This window comes from Rhododendron vialii, chromosome 6a (genome assembly GCF_030253575.1).
Source record: "Rhododendron vialii isolate Sample 1 chromosome 6a, ASM3025357v1".
Classification (NCBI taxonomy): domain Eukaryota; kingdom Viridiplantae; phylum Streptophyta; class Magnoliopsida; order Ericales; family Ericaceae; genus Rhododendron; species Rhododendron vialii.
The window spans coordinates 4,064,222-4,085,264 of NC_080562.1; the positions used below are offsets into that span (position 1 = coordinate 4,064,222).

The 21,043-nt window shown below is 37.6% G+C and overlaps 2 protein-coding genes across 2 annotated transcripts; one reads left to right on the top strand and one right to left on the bottom strand.

Moving 5' to 3' along the window:
- The first annotated feature begins 7,722 nt into the window (after window positions 1-7,722).
- On the top strand, window positions 7,723-16,825 carry LOC131331030 (sugar transporter ERD6-like 6). The gene is made up of 18 exons (XM_058364835.1): window positions 7,723-8,178; window positions 9,813-9,875; window positions 9,952-10,041; window positions 10,133-10,192; window positions 10,280-10,345; window positions 10,413-10,478; window positions 10,581-10,656; window positions 11,644-11,708; window positions 11,797-11,889; window positions 12,223-12,303; window positions 12,415-12,499; window positions 12,933-12,979; window positions 13,088-13,150; window positions 13,238-13,297; window positions 13,386-13,451; window positions 13,553-13,612; window positions 16,107-16,221; window positions 16,472-16,825. Exons 1-18 carry the CDS (start codon window positions 7,987-7,989, stop codon window positions 16,582-16,584), a joined length of 1,461 nt encoding a protein of 486 aa, XP_058220818.1. The 5' UTR covers window positions 7,723-7,986; the 3' UTR covers window positions 16,585-16,825.
- Window positions 16,826-17,642: 817 nt separating this feature from the next.
- Window positions 17,643-20,544, bottom strand: LOC131331031 (F-box/kelch-repeat protein At3g17530-like). Its single transcript, XM_058364836.1, has 2 exons — window positions 20,512-20,544; window positions 17,643-20,143 (listed from the first exon to the last, which is right to left on the bottom strand). Exon 2 carries the CDS (start codon window positions 19,937-19,939, stop codon window positions 19,214-19,216), a length of 726 nt encoding a protein of 241 aa, XP_058220819.1. The 5' UTR covers window positions 19,940-20,143; window positions 20,512-20,544; the 3' UTR covers window positions 17,643-19,213.
- Between the last annotated feature and the right edge of the window lie 499 nt (window positions 20,545-21,043).

Below are 21,043 nucleotides of genomic sequence, written 5' to 3' on the forward strand. Positions count from 1 at the left end.
CTGATGTTTTTACATGGAAAAAAGAAATGGTGGTGAACCAAAGGTAAAAAAGTACATGGTACATCCTTGTGCGTGGATCTTTCTGGTTACTATTCCGGGCAAGTGGGTTCTCTTCTAGTACGAGAAATTTTTTAGTGTCGGGTGGGCATGGTCACGTGGTGTCTATGCACGCATCTCGGGTGTTTTCAAATTTGTTTGAGTAATTTTTTAGAAAATTTTCTCTTTCTAGTACTCTTCTCTTATCTTTTTCTTGAATATGACTAATTTATGGTATTTATGATAGGCAAATGGGACGGGTATGGTATTTACTTCCCCCGCTCCGTTTTAACCCGATCCGAACCCGATTATAGATATTTATATTTTTGTATGTATATGGAATTTCATTGTTTTGATATAACAAGAGCAACAATTAATAAAACACTAATTTATGTCTTTATTTTTTTCATATCTATTTTTTTTTAATTCTCATCTCTCGTCAATATCTTTTTTTTTTTCAAAACACTCTAAAAAGAATAAAATTAGTCAAATTATTATGGTGAATGGGGACCCGATTTCCCCCCGACACCTCCCTGATTTCCCCCGCTCCAACTCCGATCCGATATGAACGAGACGGGTTTGGGGGACGCTAAATCCGACTCCGAGCTGCCCCATTGCCGTCCCTAAAGTAGGGGTCATATCATATCATATTACTAATTCGTGAAGAGTACCGGAGAAACGAGATTTCCGCAAGTGAGCGGTGAGATTCGTCTTCCAAAATAAGTCGAGGCGTGTGCAAACTGACCCGGACATTTGAGTTATCAATAAAAAGTAATCAGAAGACCCAGAGTGGTCATCCAAAGCTTTAACCATCTGTTCAGAAAAAGAAGAAGATGATTAACTTCGGGTTAAAACTTAAATGAAGGATACTTCATTCACGCCTGGTTTGACCTCAAGGCCAATTTAATTTGGCCAAATTATAAACAGATTTTATGAAAATCGGATCTTAGCATTTGAATGGAACAATTGGCATTACTGAGGCTTTTGCGGTCTTGCCTTAACTAGTCCTACAAATTGTGAAATCTATTGTATGTTTCACTGTGTCCCTGATAATTTTTCTCCAATTATTATTCTTATTTTTTTATTTATTTATTTTTCTCATTATCAGAATAATTTTCCTCAAAATCCAAACCATTGTGAAGTGATTAGGTGACACCATTTTTAAAGTTAGATATTGGCCTTATACCGTCGTCTCAAAGAAAACAAGCTTTGCACCCTTTGCCAAAACCCATAGGATGATAGGATAGTGGGTGAATTTGACTCTCCCGTTACGAAAGGGTCTTTGGTTCAACGGCATCAGGTGTGCACTTAGGTACCAAAAAAAGGATTGGGAATTTAACTTATTTTTCAATATGTTAATCTAATTATTCTAATAACACTGACTTTTGTTGATAAAAAAAAATAATAATTTGACTCTTTTTTTTTACTCTCCTGTTCAATGTTTTAATTTTTTGTTTTAATAAGGTCTTGTCATTCTTCCTAAAAAAAAAAAAAAAAATTGCTACCCTATCTCACCAATTTAACCAATCAATGCAATTCTGAAGAGGGCCACAGCTAGAGCTGGACAACAGACACGAAACACAATAATACGACATGAACCGGACACGAAATTAACGTATTAAAGTTGAACATTTCTAACATGAAACACGAAAATGACACGATTTGAGAACACGACTTCTAAATGGGTCGGATTCGGATTGAACATGCGAGACACGAAATTGACACGACTAACATCGTTACTAATTTGTGTCACCCATTGACACGAACATATATATATATATATATATATATATAATATGATATATATGTAATTCTATATAGAGTTGGGTAAAAGACACGATAACACGACACGAACGGGACACGAAGTTAACGGGTTAGGGTTGAGCATTTCTAACACGAAACACGAAAATAATACGACTCGAGAAACACAAATTTTAAATGGGTCGGATTCGAGTTGGGTGATTTGTAACACGAACCCGACTAATACGATACAAACACGTCTCGACACGACCTGTTACTTAGGTCTAGCCACAGCTACCCTCGCAAGTCACATTGTAAACATGTACTTGCTCCTACCGTCCTACGTACGCAGTGTGGACAAATCAGGCTTCAGATTTGGACCGCCTGTTGCGGACCTGTGGTCCTGAACTCTTTTTTTTTTTTATGAGTATTTGGGCTAGTTTATGCGTACGTCGATTATTCACCTTCTCGGTCTACCGGTCAAAGGCCGGTTATCCATGCCGAGACTATGTAATTTCCAAGAAATTAATTAATTTCTTATAGCTTGACTCCAAGAATCGACCTCTGGTTAATTGTGCAAAGAACAAACTCATCAACCAACCGAACTATCTTGCCGCTGGTCCCTCCCTCTCTCTCTTTCACTCTCATAAATAAATACACTCTGTAAAGGGTAAATAAAATAAAATACCGAGTAAGAAGAAGTTGCTAAATGTAGTCTGTCTATCTGTCTTGGAAATATAATATAGTACATGCATGTGTGATGTAGATAAGCACGTACACTTAAGTCTAACTGAACTCGATCAAAATATATTTTCTAAAATGGAAGGACATCGTGTAGATTAAAGATTAGTCAGCATAAAATATCAAAAGAATATATGCTTAACAATTTAGATTTTTTTCTTAGAAGTGCTAACAATTTAGATTAAAACAAATGAAATGATTAAATCTTAGTGTTTGGACCACATGCATAATATCATAAAGAATACTACAAAGAGGGGGGGAAAACGAATTGGGCCAGTTGTGATCTGACAGGGTGAAATGGCATTGTTGACCTGCCAAATTTTTACTATGTTGAATGTAAGTACAAATATATTTCGTTTCTATATTTACATTTTTTGATTTATTTTGTGGTTTAATGTAAACGATTAGCTCAAGTGATAAGGAGGGTGCGCGGAAGGAAGTTTCTTATTGCCACAGTCCTCGTTCGAGGACTTTTACCACTAAATCCAAACTCCTTCGGATCACGCTTCCCGCAACTGAATGCTTTGTGCGGAATTTTTGTGGAATGAGGTTCTGATTCACATGAGTGCGGCCATACATGCGATCTAAGGTTGCAGCCGGCGGGATTGGTTTTCAGATTTAAAAAATCCTCTGCTAATTATCACGGTACGTAGTACTAGAGTGGTAACAACATATCACTATCCTATCCTCTTTGTTATTCATGCACAGTACTATTGAATTAAGTTCATTCATTCATTCATATCGTATTTATGAGTGATAGCCACCTGACTTGCTTGTCTGAATAGCAAAGAAAAAGAGGGACCCGGGGTGCTGTAGTGTACGTGTAGTGCGGCCAATTCGGCCGTCCATCTCGGCAATGGACGGTTCTGATTTTCATCCAAACAATGGACGGGTACGATTTGTAGAAGTTCGGATTATATCCAACCATTTATTGTCAAGATCGATGGCCCGTGTGCATCCTACAGAGTGCTTTGCATGACCTTGCACTACAGAATTTCGCAATCCGAAAAATAGGACTGTGGCATGCTTGTTTTTTTCTTGGTAAAATGTTGACTGATACTTGAGATGTCAATGATACTGCTCGTGATGTTATTTTTGCCCGTATGGTTGTTGAGTTTGTAAAAATGAATGAGGCATTTTGGGACCAAAATCAGAGCCACAATCAACTCTCTCTTCATGTTGCAAATTCTCTCTCTCTCTCTCTCTCTCTCTCTCTCTCTCTCTCTCACACACACACATATTCTTTTTTTTATTAGCTCATGTATATTCATAAATCCGATTTGGAGTGCTTGGCCATCGGATAAGACAGATCTGTTGGTTCTCCACCAATAGAGTCTGTGGGAACGGTGAGCTTCAATGCCAATGTGATTCCTTCAACTTCCTTTAATTAACCACATTCATGAGCGGATCGGTGGTCTCCAACATTGCTGCTGTTAATTTTTTTTTGAATCTTTATTTTTTGAATTATTTTTAGCTTTCTTATTTTTGTTCGAACCTTCTAGATCCTTCTTCTGGTTGTTTTTAGTTTTCTTATTTTTGTTCGAACTTTTTGGATTCTTTGTTGTATTCCCAGGGAAAATAAGTTACTTGTACTGTTTGGTTTTTGAATATATGATTTGTTTCCTAAAAAATACGTACATATAGAGAGAGAGAGAGAGAGAGAGAGAGAGAGAGAGAGAGAGATTTTGAAGGAAGAGGACAATCCAATAAAATGCGGATCTTACCTTCGACGCTTGGGGGTTAATGATAAGTTTTTATACTCCTATTAGGGGTGTGCACAGGTCAGCGCGGGTCGGGTTCGGCCCCGAACCCGACCCGACTGGTCGGTTATCGAATTTTTGGGTCCCGAACCCAAACCGAAGGAGGGGGAATAACCGTCCGCGTAACCGATTTTTTTGGTTGGGTCGGGTCCGACCAAAACCGAAGTAATCATATGAATTGGTCGTCTTTTGGTCGGGTCGGGTAAGAAAAACAGCACCCCGAGCCCCGAACTAAAAATTGAATTTTTTTCAAAAAATGAACCCGTACCCGACCGAACCACATGTTCTGCCCCCGCCGGAAACCCTTCGGGTCCGTCGGGGCTCGGGTTTTTTTCACACCCCTAACTCCTATCATGCGACATGACTGAAATTTCTAAAGAATCAACCCTGGGTTAGAAAATCCCAAAAACAAAACAAAAAACAAAAAGGAGAATTGGCCATCCACCTTGAACAGGGTTTCTAATTTCTATGTTGCTTCCATTGAATTTGGAATGCAGTAAAAAAAGAAAATCAACTACACGTACGATATTATATCATCAACTAGAAACGAGTGGACGAAATCGAAGCCAAATATGAACCTATAAAGAAGCATGCCCAACAAATTTGATTATTTTGATTAACCAGCCTATCACTCCTAAATTGAGAAATGTAACCTCGAATCTTTGGACGTAAGCCAATGATTAATATCTTGCAACTGAGGACCCATTTAGTTCCACTTCTTATTTGCTTAAGATAAGCAATGAAATTAACTAATTAACCATGTTTGGTTACAACATTTAAAATAAGCAATAAACATAATAGGAAAGGACAGCAAGAATAGAAAATACTAATTTAGGAAAAATTTCACTAGCCCTCCCTAAGTTTGCTCTATTTACAAATATTTATCCACCAACGAAAAAGACTCTCTTATGTTCTCTAGGTTTGCATTCGTATTTCAATTACCTCATCGCTAGTTCCCTCTAAGCCACCCGACAAAATCATATGACATTATGATTTTTTTTTTTTACCAAATTGATGCCTTAATAATATATCCCTTCTCCTCCACTTTATCTTTTTCTTTTTTTTTCACCATAGTCATTAGTTGACTATCCTTAATATGCTTATTTGTCATTCTTTTATCTCTTCTTTTTAATATCAAAAAATTCATAAATTGAAATAATTAAATCTTCTCCTTTTCTTTGTCCACGTATGTTAAATCTCTATTAGAGGAGACGTACACAAAGTAAACCTAATGGTGTTGGTGAAATTGTCCCTAAAATTAATTTGCCAGAGTTTTGTACTACTCTCTTTGTATTTTATTGCACCTTTTTTTTTTTTGTCTTCGCATCTATTCACGTGAAATGATAAAAATGTTTTGAGAAGTGAATTCATAAGGCCATCCACAGTGGTATAATAAAAAATGGATAATCAAAAGTTGACACGTCAGCTTTTGATTATTCATTTAAGAGGTTGCTAAGCTTAACAATGTTGAGGTTTACAATGGTCACTTCTAGTCCATAACCAAAATAAGGAGTCCACTACAATTTCACACAATCTCTCTCTCCCCATCTGTTTTCTGTCATTCACTTCCCTCCATTACGTTTTTTTTTTGGGCAAAAATATATCGAACATATGGTGTTTTTCCTAGTGTTATCTATCAAAACTATACCGAAACTTTTTTTTTCTTCCTATTTCTGTAGCCTATATCACAAATCCACCACGCTCTTAATCTTTCAAAAAAAAATCAGACATGTTCTTGAATTTGGAAAAGAATGCAAGATTCTTCTTCTTCTTCTTTTTGCAAGGTTCTTCATTTGCTCAACCATAGGGGGAGGAACAAAAAAAGAATAACCATTTTTTAGTCAACTTTTTTTTTTGCTAAAAAGTGATTATTTCTCAAAATACTTAGGTAAAAGTAAAAAAAAAAAATTATTTTTCTGATTCCTCTAGTCGAGACGAATCAATAACCCATAAAATTTTAGTGCAAAACTAACAAATAGGAAAAAATTCAAATAAAGACAATTTTCAGATTTAAGTTAAGTTGAAGTTAAATTCATAAGAATGCAGCCTAAAATAAAAACGGAAAAAAATAGTGAAATACCTTAATCCGGCAACGATGAGTTAAATTGTAGATGATCCAGAAATATGAGCTTCATTTTTGGAGGAAAAGAAAAAGAAACAATTTGTAGTTGAAGTGAAGAAGACATAGAGCAAGTGAAGAAGAGAAGAATAAAATACTAGTTGAAATACGCGCGTATATAAATTTTGGAACCAATTAACTTATGTAATGTGAAGGTTCACAAATTTTGATTATTGAAAAAGGTTGATAGTTTTGATTATCCAAAGCCCAAAATTTGATTATTTCTAAGGATGTTATTAAGTTTGATTATACCATTGTGAGTCATTTTTTGCATAAATATTGTTAACTTTAACAACAACTGACTTTTGATTATACTGTTGTGGATGACCTAAGTAAGCATAGTTAGTTAAATTTATGGGAGTAAAAAAAAAAGTGGGGATTGTAAAAATCTATCATCTTTTCATTATCGGTGACTACTAGTCCACGACCAATTATTGGGTACCTCTCACAACTCATAAGTAAAAGATCGCCACCATGCGTGTTTGCGATAGTTGTGGATATAGATTTTAGCTTTAGATTTTGCTGCAGATTTGAGATTCTAAGTTTAAAAGAAGTTGAGAAACGTATTTGTTGAAGCTGTGAGATTATGAGAATTTCATTTTTTTTTTTGAGAACTTACGTTGTAAAATTTCAAAAGTTACCCAAATCTAGATTTTTTTTTCCTTGACATGGTCATAAGACCCAAATCCAGCTATGAAACTTTGAGAATTTCTTCCATTTTTGAAGTTTTTGTAGATTTTAAAAATCTGTTATGGAATTCTTTTGACAAACATTATAAACATATTTCTAAAAGCCAAAATTTAAAAATCTATCAAAATAAGTTTTTGCAAACGCCCACAAAGTGGGTCATTGTGTTAAAGAAAAAAACAATGTGGATCATTCATTGTCTTTCAGCCACCAAACAAAATAGAATGATAGAGTACTAATATTCTTATCGCATCATTTAACGCTAGGTAAATGATTAGGAATATTACTCAAGCAACGCCGAGTGGGTTGATTGCGTGGTACACATAAACTACTTTATTCGTTCCAATTTAATTGTCTTTTTTGAGAGTTCATGTTACTTTTCAATTGTATATATTTTATAATTTATAATGTTTTATGTGATTTTAAAAATATAATATTATAGAACTAATCTGGATCTACCAAATAAGATCCATGTTCGATATTAAATTTATTATAAATTTAAAAATATAACTAATTTTTTAACTGATTAAAATATATAAGGTACAATTAAATTGGAACGGTGGCAAATGCTGCATACGAAATTACCCCTAGTCCACTGCGTTCACGATCGCTTCGGCACAGCTCTCACGGTCTCACCCAATCATCCATCACCAGATTAGAAACATCTCAAATCTCTCTCTCCCTTTCTCTCTCTCTCTCTCTCTCTAACCCACCCTGTCATCGGCAATTCAACAACGGGAAAAAGAAGAATACACAAACAAAAAACAAAAAAAAAACTACCCACGAAAGATCTTTTTTCCCCAAACGCGAACACAACTCTCTGCCCAATTGCTGATTTCCATCAATTAATCATCAAGAGAGAGACAAGGGGAGGAGGAGGAGGGATCGGAGGAGAGATTGAAAATGAGTTTCAGGGAGGAGAGTGACGATTCGAAGGATCTCAAGAAGCCGTTCCTCCACACGGGGAGCTGGTACCGGATGGGGTCGAGGCAGTCCAGCATGATGGGCTCCTCTCAGGTCATTCGCGAGAGCTCAATCTCCGTCGTCGCATGCGTCCTCATCGTCGCCTTGGGTCCCATCCAGTTCGGTTTCACCGTAAGACCCTGCCCACCCATTTCTCTCTCTCTCTCTCTCTCTCTCTCTCTCTCTCTCTCTCTCTCCGCTAGAAATCATCATAGGCAATGAATGAGAACTTGAAAAACCCATAATTTTATCTCCAACCCTTCACCCAAATTCGTGCTTAATTGGAGTAAAAACTTTATTTGATATAACAAAGGTACAGACTTTCTTGTCTTTCAGGTTGAATTTGGGTTTGGTTGCCAAGAAATCATAGGCAATGAATGGAATTTTGAAACCCATGATTTCATCTCCGACCCTTTACCCAATTCGTGCTTAATTGGAGTAAAAAATTTTGTTTCATGGTATTAAGGTACAAACTTTCGTGTTTTTCAGGTTGAATTTTTGTTTGGTTGCCAAGAAATCATAGGCAAAACTTGATGTAACCCAATGATTTATCTCCAAACCTTTACACAAATTGGTGCTTAATAGGAGTAAAAACTTAATTTGAGGTAAAAAATTGCAATTGGGTAATCCCAGATTTAAGCATAGTTCGAGTAAAAAGCTTCATTAATGGCCCGTGACGTGGGATTGGTCCTCCAAGATTAGTTGAGGCGTGTGTGAGCTAGCCAAATACCTTGAATAATTGAATTATATATAAAAAGAGCTTCTTTACCCGAATTGGTGCTTAATTGGAGTAAAAAATTTGTTTGATGTAGAACATTGCAATTAGGCAATCCCAGATTTAAGCATAGTTTGCGTAAAAAAGCTTCATTAATGGCTTGGACGTGGGATTGGTCCTCCAAGATTAGTTGAGGTGTACGTAAGCTAACCCGGATACCTTAGGCTATAAAAAAAGCTTCTTTAATGGTGTGTGCTAAATTTGTAGCACAAATTTCTTATGAAAGATTCCTATTGGGAAGATCCAGATATAGTTTCAGTACAAAATGTCTTGTCTTTCAGGTTGAATTTGTGTTTGGTTGCCGAGAAATCAGGAGCAATGAATGAAACTTGACGAAACCCATGATTTCATCTCAAACAATTTACCCAAATTCATGCTCTGTTGGAGTAAAAACTATGTCTGATATTATACAACAATGCGTTTGTGCAAGCCCAGATTTAAGCATAGTTTGAGTAAAAAACTTCATTGATGGCCCAGACGCGGGATTGGTCCTCTAGGATTAGTTGAGGAGCGCGCAAGCTAGCCCGGATACCCTGAATCATAAAAATAAAAAGCCTCTTTAATGGCGTGTGGTGAATTTTTAGCACAAATTTGATTACAAGCTTTTCTTATATGAAAAATTCCAGTTGGCAAACCGAGATAGAATCATAGTTTCAGTATGTGCTTCAATGGCAGCGTGTTAAATTCGGAAACACTGCAACAAGTAAAAGAAAGAGTCTCTCTTAATTTAAGATAAAACGAGTGCAACACTTTTTGGTATGTGTTTGAGGGTAGGCGTAGGGAGATATTTAGGGATCTTTAGTTAAATTTAAGTCAAGATTTAAGTAAGAGTTGGAGATGCCCTGATAAGCCTCAAATCAAATTGGTGAAGTTTCTAGTATTTCAGTTTTTTCTTGGTAGTCAAACAGAGGTTGATATTGTTCTTGGACTGTTGCTTAGTTATCAATTAAAAGGTTATTGAATGATATCGTTTTTTTTTTTTTTTTTTCAGTCTGGTTATTCTTCTCCTACACAAACTGCTATCACGGACGAACTTGGACTAACCGTATCTGAGGTGGGATTAAAGTTTGCTCATTCTATTGCATTTGGGTTTATTTCGGTATGGTTACTGACTCTGGTTTTGCGATCAGTACTCTTTGTTTGGTTCTCTATCAAATGTGGGTGCAATGGTTGGGGCAATAGCTAGTGGTCAGATTGCTGAGTATATTGGGCGAAAAGGGGTATGATAGTTATATTGATTTTCTGGATCTGTTGTTATTTGCTCAATTTGAATTACTTAAGTGATTATTGCTTTCTCCTGTTAAATTGCAGTCTTTGATGATTGCAGCCATCCCAAACATTATTGGTTGGCTAGCCATTTCATTTGCTAAAGTGAGTAATTCAGACTTTCTAGTAATTAGACCTTCAGCATTTATGCGTAAAGATGTCGTCAAATAATCATCCTTTTGTTTTGCTTAGGATTCGTCTTTTCTCTATATGGGAAGGTTGTTGGAAGGGTTCGGTGTGGGAATAATCTCTTATACAGTAAGTATTTAGCTTTTATTTGTTGTTGGGTGGTAAAATAACCTAATTGATGTTTTCGTAACGTTAGGTTCCCGTATATATAGCCGAGATAGCACCTCAAAACTTGAGAGGCGGATTGGGTTCAGTTAACCAGGTTGTCTTCTTGAAATGCTTAGTTGTATATATGCTGTTGTCACTTGTAAGTCTGAATGCATTATGCCATACCCATTAATCTTGATATTTTCCTGGTGCTTAGCTCTCTGTCACAATTGGAATTATGCTGGCCTATTTGCTTGGTCTTTTCGTTAATTGGAGAGTACTTGCAGTTCTGGGTAAGTCACTAAAGCCCTTATAAAGTCTCTACCAACTAGTTATATATTTCTGTGCCTTTGATCGTCATTCCTAGTGAATGCAATCTCCCATTGGAGAGAACGTAATATAACTAATAAAGACGTGCTAATATAAAACAGCAGTTCTGCTCATCTTACTTCTCTTCAGTGCTAGGCCAAGGAGTGTTTGTTCAACTGTAGATGCTCAGACCATAGAACTATTGGTGCTCCCAATTTGGAACCAATTTCAGCGCAATTAGGAGGATGTTGGTTCATGTTTAGAAAAAAACCAACAACTTGTGGGGATACAATTTTTATTATCATTTCATTAAATTCTCTTGGAAAGAGAAGAAAAAAAAAAAGTACACCATAACCATAACCCCTAGCAAAAGTTAGTGAAGCCAAATACGTTGACAAACAATCATTCCCGCTGAAACTTGTTCAAGCTCAAATAGTAAAGCTGGTCAATAATTGGTATTGATTCTGAATCAAACTTAGTGAATTAGAAAGGTAAAGTTGGCATTGGGATGTTTTTATTTTGTCTCTCTATTCTATTTTGGGTTTGGGTGGAGGTTGCATTAGGTAGAATACGTGCAAAATATACAAAAGCCAAGGAATAGAAACATCAAGGGTGACGGACGCAGATATCAAACAAACAGGAATATAGATTGAATATTAGCCCATCCACAGCTTGAATCCTAAAAGATCTTGATGAATGATGCAATCGGCCGCCTCATTATCCGCACCATCACCCGCTATGCCATTCTGGGCACATTTTCACTTTTCTGTGATTGTTGGAAGCCAATGTTAATTCAAAAATAATTCCCCGTGTAAATGGAGACAATATGGATGCCAGTGTGCTAACCCTTTGCCTTTCCACAATAATTAAAGAAAAAAGAAGTTCAAAATCTTTTCAAACGCATTTACATGTCAGAAAAAATCATAAAATATGTATCGCTGAATTAACAAGATTTCAATACTTACTTTCAGGAATATTGCCATGTCTGATATTGATACCTGGCCTATTTTTCGTTCCTGAATCCCCCCGGTGGCTGGTAAGCTTCATGAAAGTAGTGTGTTTTCTTGTTCATAGTTTAATATGTGGTTGTCATCTGTGAAACCAAGTTTCTTTGTTGTATCTAGGCAAAAATGGGAATGACAGAAGAGTTTGAAGCATCTTTGCAAGTGCTCAGAGGGTTTGATACTGACATTTCCATTGAAGTAAATGAAATTAAGGTAAAGATCATTCATCATTGTATCTATTACAGCTGTTACCAGTGGTTTCTCTTACACTGGCAGAGGAGAGGTTCAGGCTCAAGTCTTCATTGTTAGTACATTACAATGTGCATCTTCCTAGTCAAACAAAAAGAATATTAAGAAAAGACCAAATCATACTTCTTCAATTGAGCTAGGGTTGTTCGCCTGAGAAAAGAGAATAGGGCTGCTGATAGACACAATTACTGTTTCGGTTTTTGGTTTCTGTTTTATGTTTAATGATTCTCTCTTTGTAAATCAATTGTGTTTAGTTTGTTTGCACATGTTCTCATTGATCACATATGCATTGTGCAGCGGTCAGTAGCATCAACTGGCAGGAGAGCTACAGTACGTTTTGGCGATCTCAAGCAAAGAAGATATTGGTTTCCGCTAATGGTAGTGCTTGTGGTTTTAAAGTTCTAATTTCTATGCTTGTTTCTATTCTTTTCTCATTTTATGTGACGAAACATTGGAGCTAATTCTTTCCTGTTATGTGATATCCTGTAGGTAGGAATTGGATTACTTGTCCTCCAACAATTGAGTGGAACTAATGGAGTTCTCTTCTACTCCAGTACCATTTTCGAATCTGCTGGTAAATATGAAATCGTTTTGTCTTTACCTGTGCATTTTCTGGGGTTGGTGTTCCTGAGTCACCAAAGTACTGCTGCTTGCTTTCTTTTAACCAATCAAAACTGTCAGTGAAACTGCATCCTCAAAATGTTTTGTGGTTGCCCATCAGAAGTTTGATGATTTCAAGGAATACTAGTTGTTCCAAGCCACTTGCATTTCATAGCTAAAGTTAGGTGAATTACTTCTTATCCTTAATTAATCCACAAACTGCGGGTGGTTGTGGTTTTTATCTTCATTTGACTATGTTCGTTGATTCTGTCTAAAGAAGTGCTACTGTTTGTTTCTCCTTTATGCATTGATGGATTATTTGTCATCTCGTCTATGCACTGATTATTAAGAACACTCATTTCAGTTCAGTTTAGGTGGCTTTTAATAGTTGCCTTAACCTTGAACAGGGATTACATCAAGTAATGTTGCTACTTTTGGACTTGGCTTGGTTCAGGTATGGTTTGAAAAATACTATTCATATTGTTTTCTTCAGTCCAGTTGAAATTTTGATATTGTTCGTAATGCGCTCAAGTCATCAACGGGGAGATTCTGAAATATTCAGGTTATTGCCACTGGAGTTGCTACATGGTTGGTTGACAAAACAGGCCGTAGGATTCTACTCATCGTGAGTTTGAAAAAAATAATGTTCTAAACAGCAAGCGTATATGCCATTTGACATGAATGAGGGGAATTGATTAAACCCTTGTTTCAGGTGTCTTCTACTGGAATGGCTGTTAGCCTCCTAGTTGTTGCAGTTTCATTCTTCATAAAGGTAGTACTGTGTTGTGTAATTTAACCTTTTCTGTTGGATTAAGCATACCGTATCTTATATTTTTGCGTGTGCTTTTGATTGATATCAGGATTCTATATCAAATGATACTACCCTTTATTCCATATTGAGCATCATCGCAGTAGTTGGAGTTGTGGTACGTCCTTTTTAAAATTACACAAAGCATAAAAGATAATGGTTGAACTTCTTGTTGCTAAACTTTTCTTGGTTTGTCTGACCACATTATTCTTGTCCCAGGGCATGATAATTGCATTTTCTCTTGGAATGGGGCCTATTCCATGGCTCATAATGTCTGAGGTACCCATTATTTAGTTATTATGGAATGTCACATTGCACTAGTGAATTGGCTTGCTCGAACTTGCTGGAATTGATGATTCACGCATTGCTTAAATATCGATAATCATCGGGGTCGGTTGTAGATCAAACCAAATTATTATTATTTTTTTGGTAAGTGAAAATTTTATACCAACAAACAGTGCCAAAAAGCTACACAAAGCAACAGGGGCATCCCCCTGGAAACCTATACATCAAAAGCCCCAACAGAAGGCAAAAAACCAACTCAAAACAGGAAAACAACATCCTATCAACAATTGTTAACAGCGAAAATTCGAGAGTCCACGAGCCAAGCATCACAGAGACCTCAGTTCTGGGCCGAGAACTTCACCGTTGCCCAAGAGTTAGCCTTAGCTCGAATTGAATTAAAGATGGTCAGAGAAACCGCAGTCACATCTCTGGATCTGCCTTGAAAAATTCTCAGGTTGCGCTCCCCCCAAATATAATAAATGGAGGCTGCCAAAGAGAGCTTATAGAGAGAATTCCGGAGCTCTTTTCCCTTTCTGTTCTGGACTGCCTACTCCAATTCCTGAGACGGGCAATATAGATCGAGTAATACCATTCCTAGATAGTATTTGTTGCCAAATTGAGGAAGAAAAATGGCAGTCAAAAAATAGATGAGCGTGAGACTCCATGCCAGACGAACATAGGACACACTGAGGAGACACCACCATACCCCAACTCACCAACCTATCTCAAGAAGGCAATCTCCCCAAAACAGTCAGCCACTTAATAAAGCTCCACCAAGGAACTCCATAACCAAACCACACAATAGCATGCCAAGGTTGAATGGGATTTCGGTGCCTACACGCCTCCCAAGCAGATTTGGCAGAATATTTACCATCTGCAGTCAGAGTCCATATAACCGTGTCCCTAACAGATGGAGATGGCAGAAACCCATCAGGAGTTTCCCTCATAATTTCCATAATAGCCCTGTTTCGTTGCCTAGGCCGCTTCCAAACACCCTCATCAATGATAGAAGAGACCTTGGCTTGTAATGCTCTTCCCCTATCCCCTATGAGCCACCACAGTCTCTCCAAATCTCTTGTATAACGCCCCAATAGGATGCCAATAATCTGTCCATAAGAAAGTATCTGTACCATTACCAATGACATACCTAATCCACTCTTGGCAAGTATCCCTCAGCTTCAGCAATTTCCTAATCACCCAAGAAGCCTCACAAGGAATCTGAACCCCCCACAAACTTTGACCTCTCAAGATATAAACATGAACCCATTTAACCCATAACGTATCAGCTTTTTGACTGATGGCCCAGAGATGCTTCATGTTGACAGCTTTGTTCCACTCTTTAATGGACCTAAACCCAAGCCTCCCTCATTCTTTGGGACACAAAGGTTGGCCCAGCTAACCTTAGCACCAGTGTGCTTTAAATCTGCTCCAGACCATAAGAAAGCACAAAGCAAACTCTCAATCTCCTTGATAATTTTCTGAGGCAAAACAAAGGTAGTGCTCTAGTAACTCTGGATATTAAAGAGAACTGATTGAACTAGTTGGGCCCTTCCTCCATACGAAAGAAATTTCTGTGTCCAACTATGAATTTTTGCCAAAATCCGCTCTTTCAAAACAGCACAGTAAGATGAAGTTAATCTAGTACTTATTAAGGGAACCCCCAAATAATGCACCGGAAGTTGTCCCACAGGAATGCCCAATAACTGAGACAACTCTTGCTGTGTTGTACTAGGGACACCAGCAAAATAGATTGCACTCTTGAGCAAGTTGGGCTGCATTCCAGAAAACCCATGAAAATCCTTCAAAGTCTGAAAAATAATATGCAAGGATTTCTCATGAGCGCTACTCAAAATGAAAAGATCATCTGCAAACACAACATGTGAAATTGCTTGAGCCTGGCATTTTGGATGGTACGTGAACTCCCCAGCTTCTATATTCCATTGTAGCAAGGAAGAGAAAGCTTCCATAACTAAGAGGAAAAGGTAAGGAGAGATAGGATTCCCTTGCCTAAGACCTCTAGCTCCTGGAAAGTACCCTTCGAGCCCTCCATTAATCATAATAGAGAATTTAGGAGTTGTAATACATTCCTTTCCCCAACCCAATTTATTGTCAATGCATAATTACGTTTTTATTAGCATTTTAATTTATGTTTATCGTTGCATTATCCTATAGGAATGACCAACGATCTTGGCATTAAGGTTTTTATATCAACATTCAAAAGTTTGGCCCGCTGGCTATAGGATTTACAAAAGCGGCTAAATTGCCAGTTTCATTTATTCCAAATGCTTGAAAATTATCGGTTGAGTGGAATATCTTTATCCTATAATCATAAACCTAGTCGTCATCATTATCAAATCAAGCAGTAAAAAACTGAACTATGCTACCTTGTCAAAGACCAATGCATAGAAACAAAAACTGATCGATTGCTAACTCAAGTATGTGGCTCATTCCTATATTCCCCTTTGAATATGCCGTTGCTGCGTGGCAGATCCTTCCAGTCAATATCAAGAGCCTTGCTGGAAGCACAGCAACACTGGCCAACTGGTTTTGTGCCTGGATAGTTACGTTGACTGCCAACATAATGTTGAACTGGAGCGGTGGAGGTTTGCCCTCTCTCCCTCCCCCTCTCTTTCTCTGCATGCACTCGCGCGTGTTTCCTATCTGTCTTTCTTTTACATTCGGCGTGTTTGGCTTTTTTAACCGATGGGTATTACATGCGACGTATATAAGCAAAATGCAATTAGTTAATCCAAAACAGTAAGGAAACAATGGAGTTTGACAGTTAAACAGTTTGAGTCTTTTATTATGTGTTCCAAGTCTTGATTTCTAACTGGTATTTCTTCATTACAACAGGAACATTCACTATTTATATGGTTATGTGCATTGTTACTGTTGCATTTGTGTCTCTCTACGTGCCTGAGACGAAGGGAAGAACTCTAGAAGAAATCCAGTGGTCTTTCAGATGATTTTCACGCTCTTTCTTTTTTCGCTTTAGTTTTCCGGTACCCAATTATTCATTTTCAGAGTCTCTCTTCATTGTTTTTCCTTTTGTTGTTGTATTCATATCCCCCAACCTTATGTACCGTTTTGCAAAATTATTAACACATACGGCACATTTTGCAGGTATGTAGTTTTGGTTTTGCATGATCTTGTAATCCAGTTATATTCATTGAATTAAATTTTGAAAGTAAACTACTATTTTTGTTAGTCTTTTACAAGATTTAAACTTGCGCTATTCAATTTTTAGGTACTTTTTCACCTTCAAGAAGTTATGCTTCATTGGTTGCTACTAGTTTTTCATATTTGGTGTGAAATTCACCTCATATCACCATTCTGAAGAACCGTTACTTTACTTCTGGAAATGTTTCTCACTCTTGTCTATTAGTCTCTGGCTTGGGCTGACGAACGAGTTGAACAACCTCAGCACTGGCTTGTTCAAGGTTGGTATAAATGCTTCACGAGCATATTAAAATATGTTCAAGTTTGGTTTATTTATCAGTCAAGTTGATTTCAAACGAGATTTTATCGAGCCAATTGCGAGTAACACATCCCAAGTTTTTTGAGAATCTCAGACAATGCAGATTATATCAATAATAAAAAAAAAACAAACAGATACAACCTACACAGTCCATAGACCTAAACTAAATAAAAGCAGCTGCCACAAGAGAAAAAGGACACAAAGCCAACAATGCCAACGTGTATACCTCCTGCGTGTATACCACTAGCAAAAGCAAGAAAATCAGAATGCTATGGAAAGATCCGTCAGCTACTCATGCTCATAGACTCAAAAAAATGACTTGTGAACGAGCAACTACTTCTAGATGTACATAATCCCTCTGCGTCTATGGTTACCAAATATATTAACAAGCGTCAAGGGAATGAAACCCAGATGCAAGGTGAAAACCTTGCACAACGAAGGTAAACACAACACAAGGAGGACTAAAGCATAAATATACCGAAGCTAATTAAGCACCAATGCAAAAAAAAACCCCAAGACATCATCAATGCTTCTATTCCCAAACAAAACAAGAGAGGAACTCTTTAGGCTCCTGAACTCCCTTGAATGTCCTATTTTCTAATCTTGTTAATCCAACCTTAGTCTACTCTAGAAAAGATACTGGGTACATCCAACGCAGCGCGTTCTCTTATGTAATCCTATTTATGTGTTTCCTAAAGTGTGCGCTAAGTAACCGATTCACAAAGTGGCAGCTAGAGAGTGTCCTTCTGAGATCTATAAAGAGTACTTATGGGCAGGTGTATCCATTATATGCGTGTACTCACATAAGTTTTCTTCATACTTCATCTCTTTATGTTTATATAGGCGTATATCTACTTATCTAGAAGATTGACTTATTGGTGAATGCGCAACCTCATCCATATGTTTCTAGTCTATTTGGTTTTCACACATAAACATGTTGAAGAGCATCCACATGATGCAACTATGTCCAAAAAGGGAAACCTAAACTTCCAAAATCAAATAAAAGCAATGCAGAAGAGTATAACATAAAATGCCAGAAGATACACGTATGCAAAGAATTCACGAAATCAACAAACTGATACAAGCTACGTGGAACTACCCTCGTATCCAGACGACAAACTATAGAAGAAAATGAACTCTTTACGATAAAAACAATCTCCTCCCCTCCATCAAATGTCCTATTGTTTTGCTCTCTCAGAAACCATACCAACCCAAAAAGGTAGCCAACAACCAGGCTACCCTACTTTATAGTTTTAAGGCATCATTGTATAAAAAAAACCCATGGAGGGAGGACGGATAGTGCAACTCTCCAAATGATAACAATCACAACCAAATAAAAGGAAACTTTATTCAGTGTAGCAAACCTTATGCTTCAAAATCTAATTAAATGTGCTTCCTTATCAATGTAAGTTGGAACCAAGGATCCAATTCTGTAATGTACTATAGGAACAAAACCCAATTATATACGAGAAAAAAATGAAAATTAATATATGTACATGGTCAAAGCCATGAAAATCCAACCCTTCACTCTTCTAAACGTATTGACAAACCTGAATAAACTGTCTTTTATTTTACCAGTGCTTAAGTAGAAGACTTCCAAGGAAAGTTCCAAGCATACCACTCATCACCTCACCTCCCCCTTCTTGATTAGGTATGAGTAAATAGTACCAACCTAATTTACCTCAATCAACTCGTCTCTTAACTGAAATCAAGCTCTCTGCATATAGAAAAACTTGCAGTACTTGTGGCCCCAACTCCCTCTTATTGTATAAGAGTCTATAATGTTTTATCTCATGAGTATTAAGGTTGTATGACACCATCTCTCTATTATTGCGATTCAAAAGAACCTCAATATTTTGTCGAAATCCCAACACACAGCGATATTCGGGGAGAGGTCCAATATTGTATCTTTTAGTCCAACACTTGTCATCAACTCCGCATTCATTCATTAACCATACGTCAACGCTTGTATCGTTCAGCGGGTAGCCAACCTTAGGCAGAACAAGGGCAAGGGAAGGAATCATGCAGAACGCGGAGCTGAGTCATACGTGGAAAGCAAATGCCGTCGAGCAAGGGTATCCGTTCGAACACCTCTACAAACGTGTGGAACGCACTAACTAGCCAAGCACAAGTACCGTCATCAAGGCCAACCCAGTAGAAAACTCCATCCAATGACGTTCAGCGCCGTCAGGGAAATCTTCCGGCACAACGGCGTCGGTTTCTCTCCAAGAATCGGTACTCAGGTGGTAGATTTGAACTTTCTGATCCCACCAGTTAATATTAAACTCAAACCATGCGTCGTCAGAAGGGTCATCCTCATCGAAACACACAGTAAACGTCCTAACCTCAAAGCTGGAGCAGAATCTAATAACCTTATAATCATTAGCCTTGGGATCAAAAGTAAACCCTAAGTAGCTCCTGTGCTTTGATTTATAAAGGGGTTTAGGGAGTAGCCTGGATTCTTTTGTGGCAGGGTTGAATATCATGATGGAGGAGGTGACTTCATGGGCGAGACACACGAGGCCGTGGTGACAACCCACGAGGAAGACAACCTCGACGTCGACGTCGTTGCGTATCAGACCGGAGCAAGACAGGTCTAGCTGTTGGAATATTGTTTGGTGGTGGTCGGAAAACACTGTGCCGTCTCTGACTTGTCCCTTAAAGACACATTGTTTGGTGGCGGCGACACAGTGGTTGGTTTGGGAGCGATGGTGGTGGAGGGAGATGAAGGTAGGGTTCTGGATGAGAGAGTGCCAGTGTTTAGAGACCGATATGAATCGGAGGAGGGATTTCACTGGCACCGTAGACAGGATCTCCGTCAACACATCTTCCGGTATCTCCATCACTTCTTCAATCGCCGACGTATGGAGTAGCAGTGGTCTCTCAATGACCACCTAAAGAGAGAACCCTTCAAAATAGAGAGAAACTTACGCGCTGTTCAATTTCGCGAATCTATTTCGATTTTGAATTTGAACCGTTCAAAACAAACTTTTAGACGTTTGCGATTCACTTCAAAAAGTTTACGGAAACTTCGTAAATAAGTTTTTCTGCAAAATTAATCCAGAAAAAAACAAAAGAAAAAGAAATACTGTAGGAATAAATTATGACTGTTATCCAAATTTTGAGGAAATATCCAAAATTGAGCCCATAATTTTGGATATTTTCAACAATAAAAAGTTTTGCTAAAAGTCATGCTCTCTCCGTTCCATATTGTTGGGCCCTTTAAAAATTCCACTGTCTTTATATTCTACCTATTTTACAACACTTATATTTACTTGTGAGAAACACTTTTGAAAAATTGTCAAATTTCTCCTTCCAATTTTGAAAAAGAACCAATATTTTGGAACAACCCAAAAAGGAATAATAGACTAACAATTAGGAGCGGAGGGAGTACCTTTTTAATTTTGCTAATTACTCTCGCCAAAACGAATCATTAATCCAAAAAAAATTGACTCAAAATTAACAAATGCAAATTTTTTTTTTAATAAGAACAAACAAAAAAAACCTTGAAGAGCCAAAGTGGTTTCCCCCCCCCCCCCCTTAAAACTGCTTAAATCTACTGAATTGCACACAAACTCCTATGACCCACTCCCTGCGCACAAACTTCTCTCGCCCAGTCCCTAGATCGAAAAAATCATTCATTGGAACTCATCTTTTACCACACATTTATCTAATCTCCACCACAAAATGTGTGAATTCCAAGCAAATACATGGTAGAGAAGAGTTTGGGGCACCGTACGTATCTCACCCCACGGGCATGAAATAATTACTAGCATCCTCCATATTTGCGACCTGATTGGAATTGTGCTACAAGATTACGTTTGTGTAAATTGCCAGTGCTAATAATGCTTTTCGTTTTTTACTCTATCCCACGCAGTTGTGAAATAACACCATGAATTGAGATTTGGCGGGTTGAAATTAATCTGTCGGGTCATGCATTTGGTAAT

Bases quoted from the DNA above. Each gene is read 5' to 3' on its own strand.
- LOC131331030 (XM_058364835.1), top strand. From the start codon at position 7,987: ATGAGTTTCAGGGAGGAGAGTGACGATTCGAAGGATCTCAAGAAGCCG. The intron at 10,657-11,643 runs GTAAGTCACTAA...ACTTACTTTCAG, and splicing joins GAGAGTACTTGCAGTTCTGG to GAATATTGCCATGTCTGATA. The intron at 11,890-12,222 runs GTAAAGATCATT...TGCATTGTGCAG, and splicing joins TTGAAGTAAATGAAATTAAG to CGGTCAGTAGCATCAACTGG.
- LOC131331031 (XM_058364836.1), bottom strand. From the start codon at position 19,939: ATGGAGATACCGGAAGATGTGTTGACGGAGATCCTGTCTACGGTGCCA.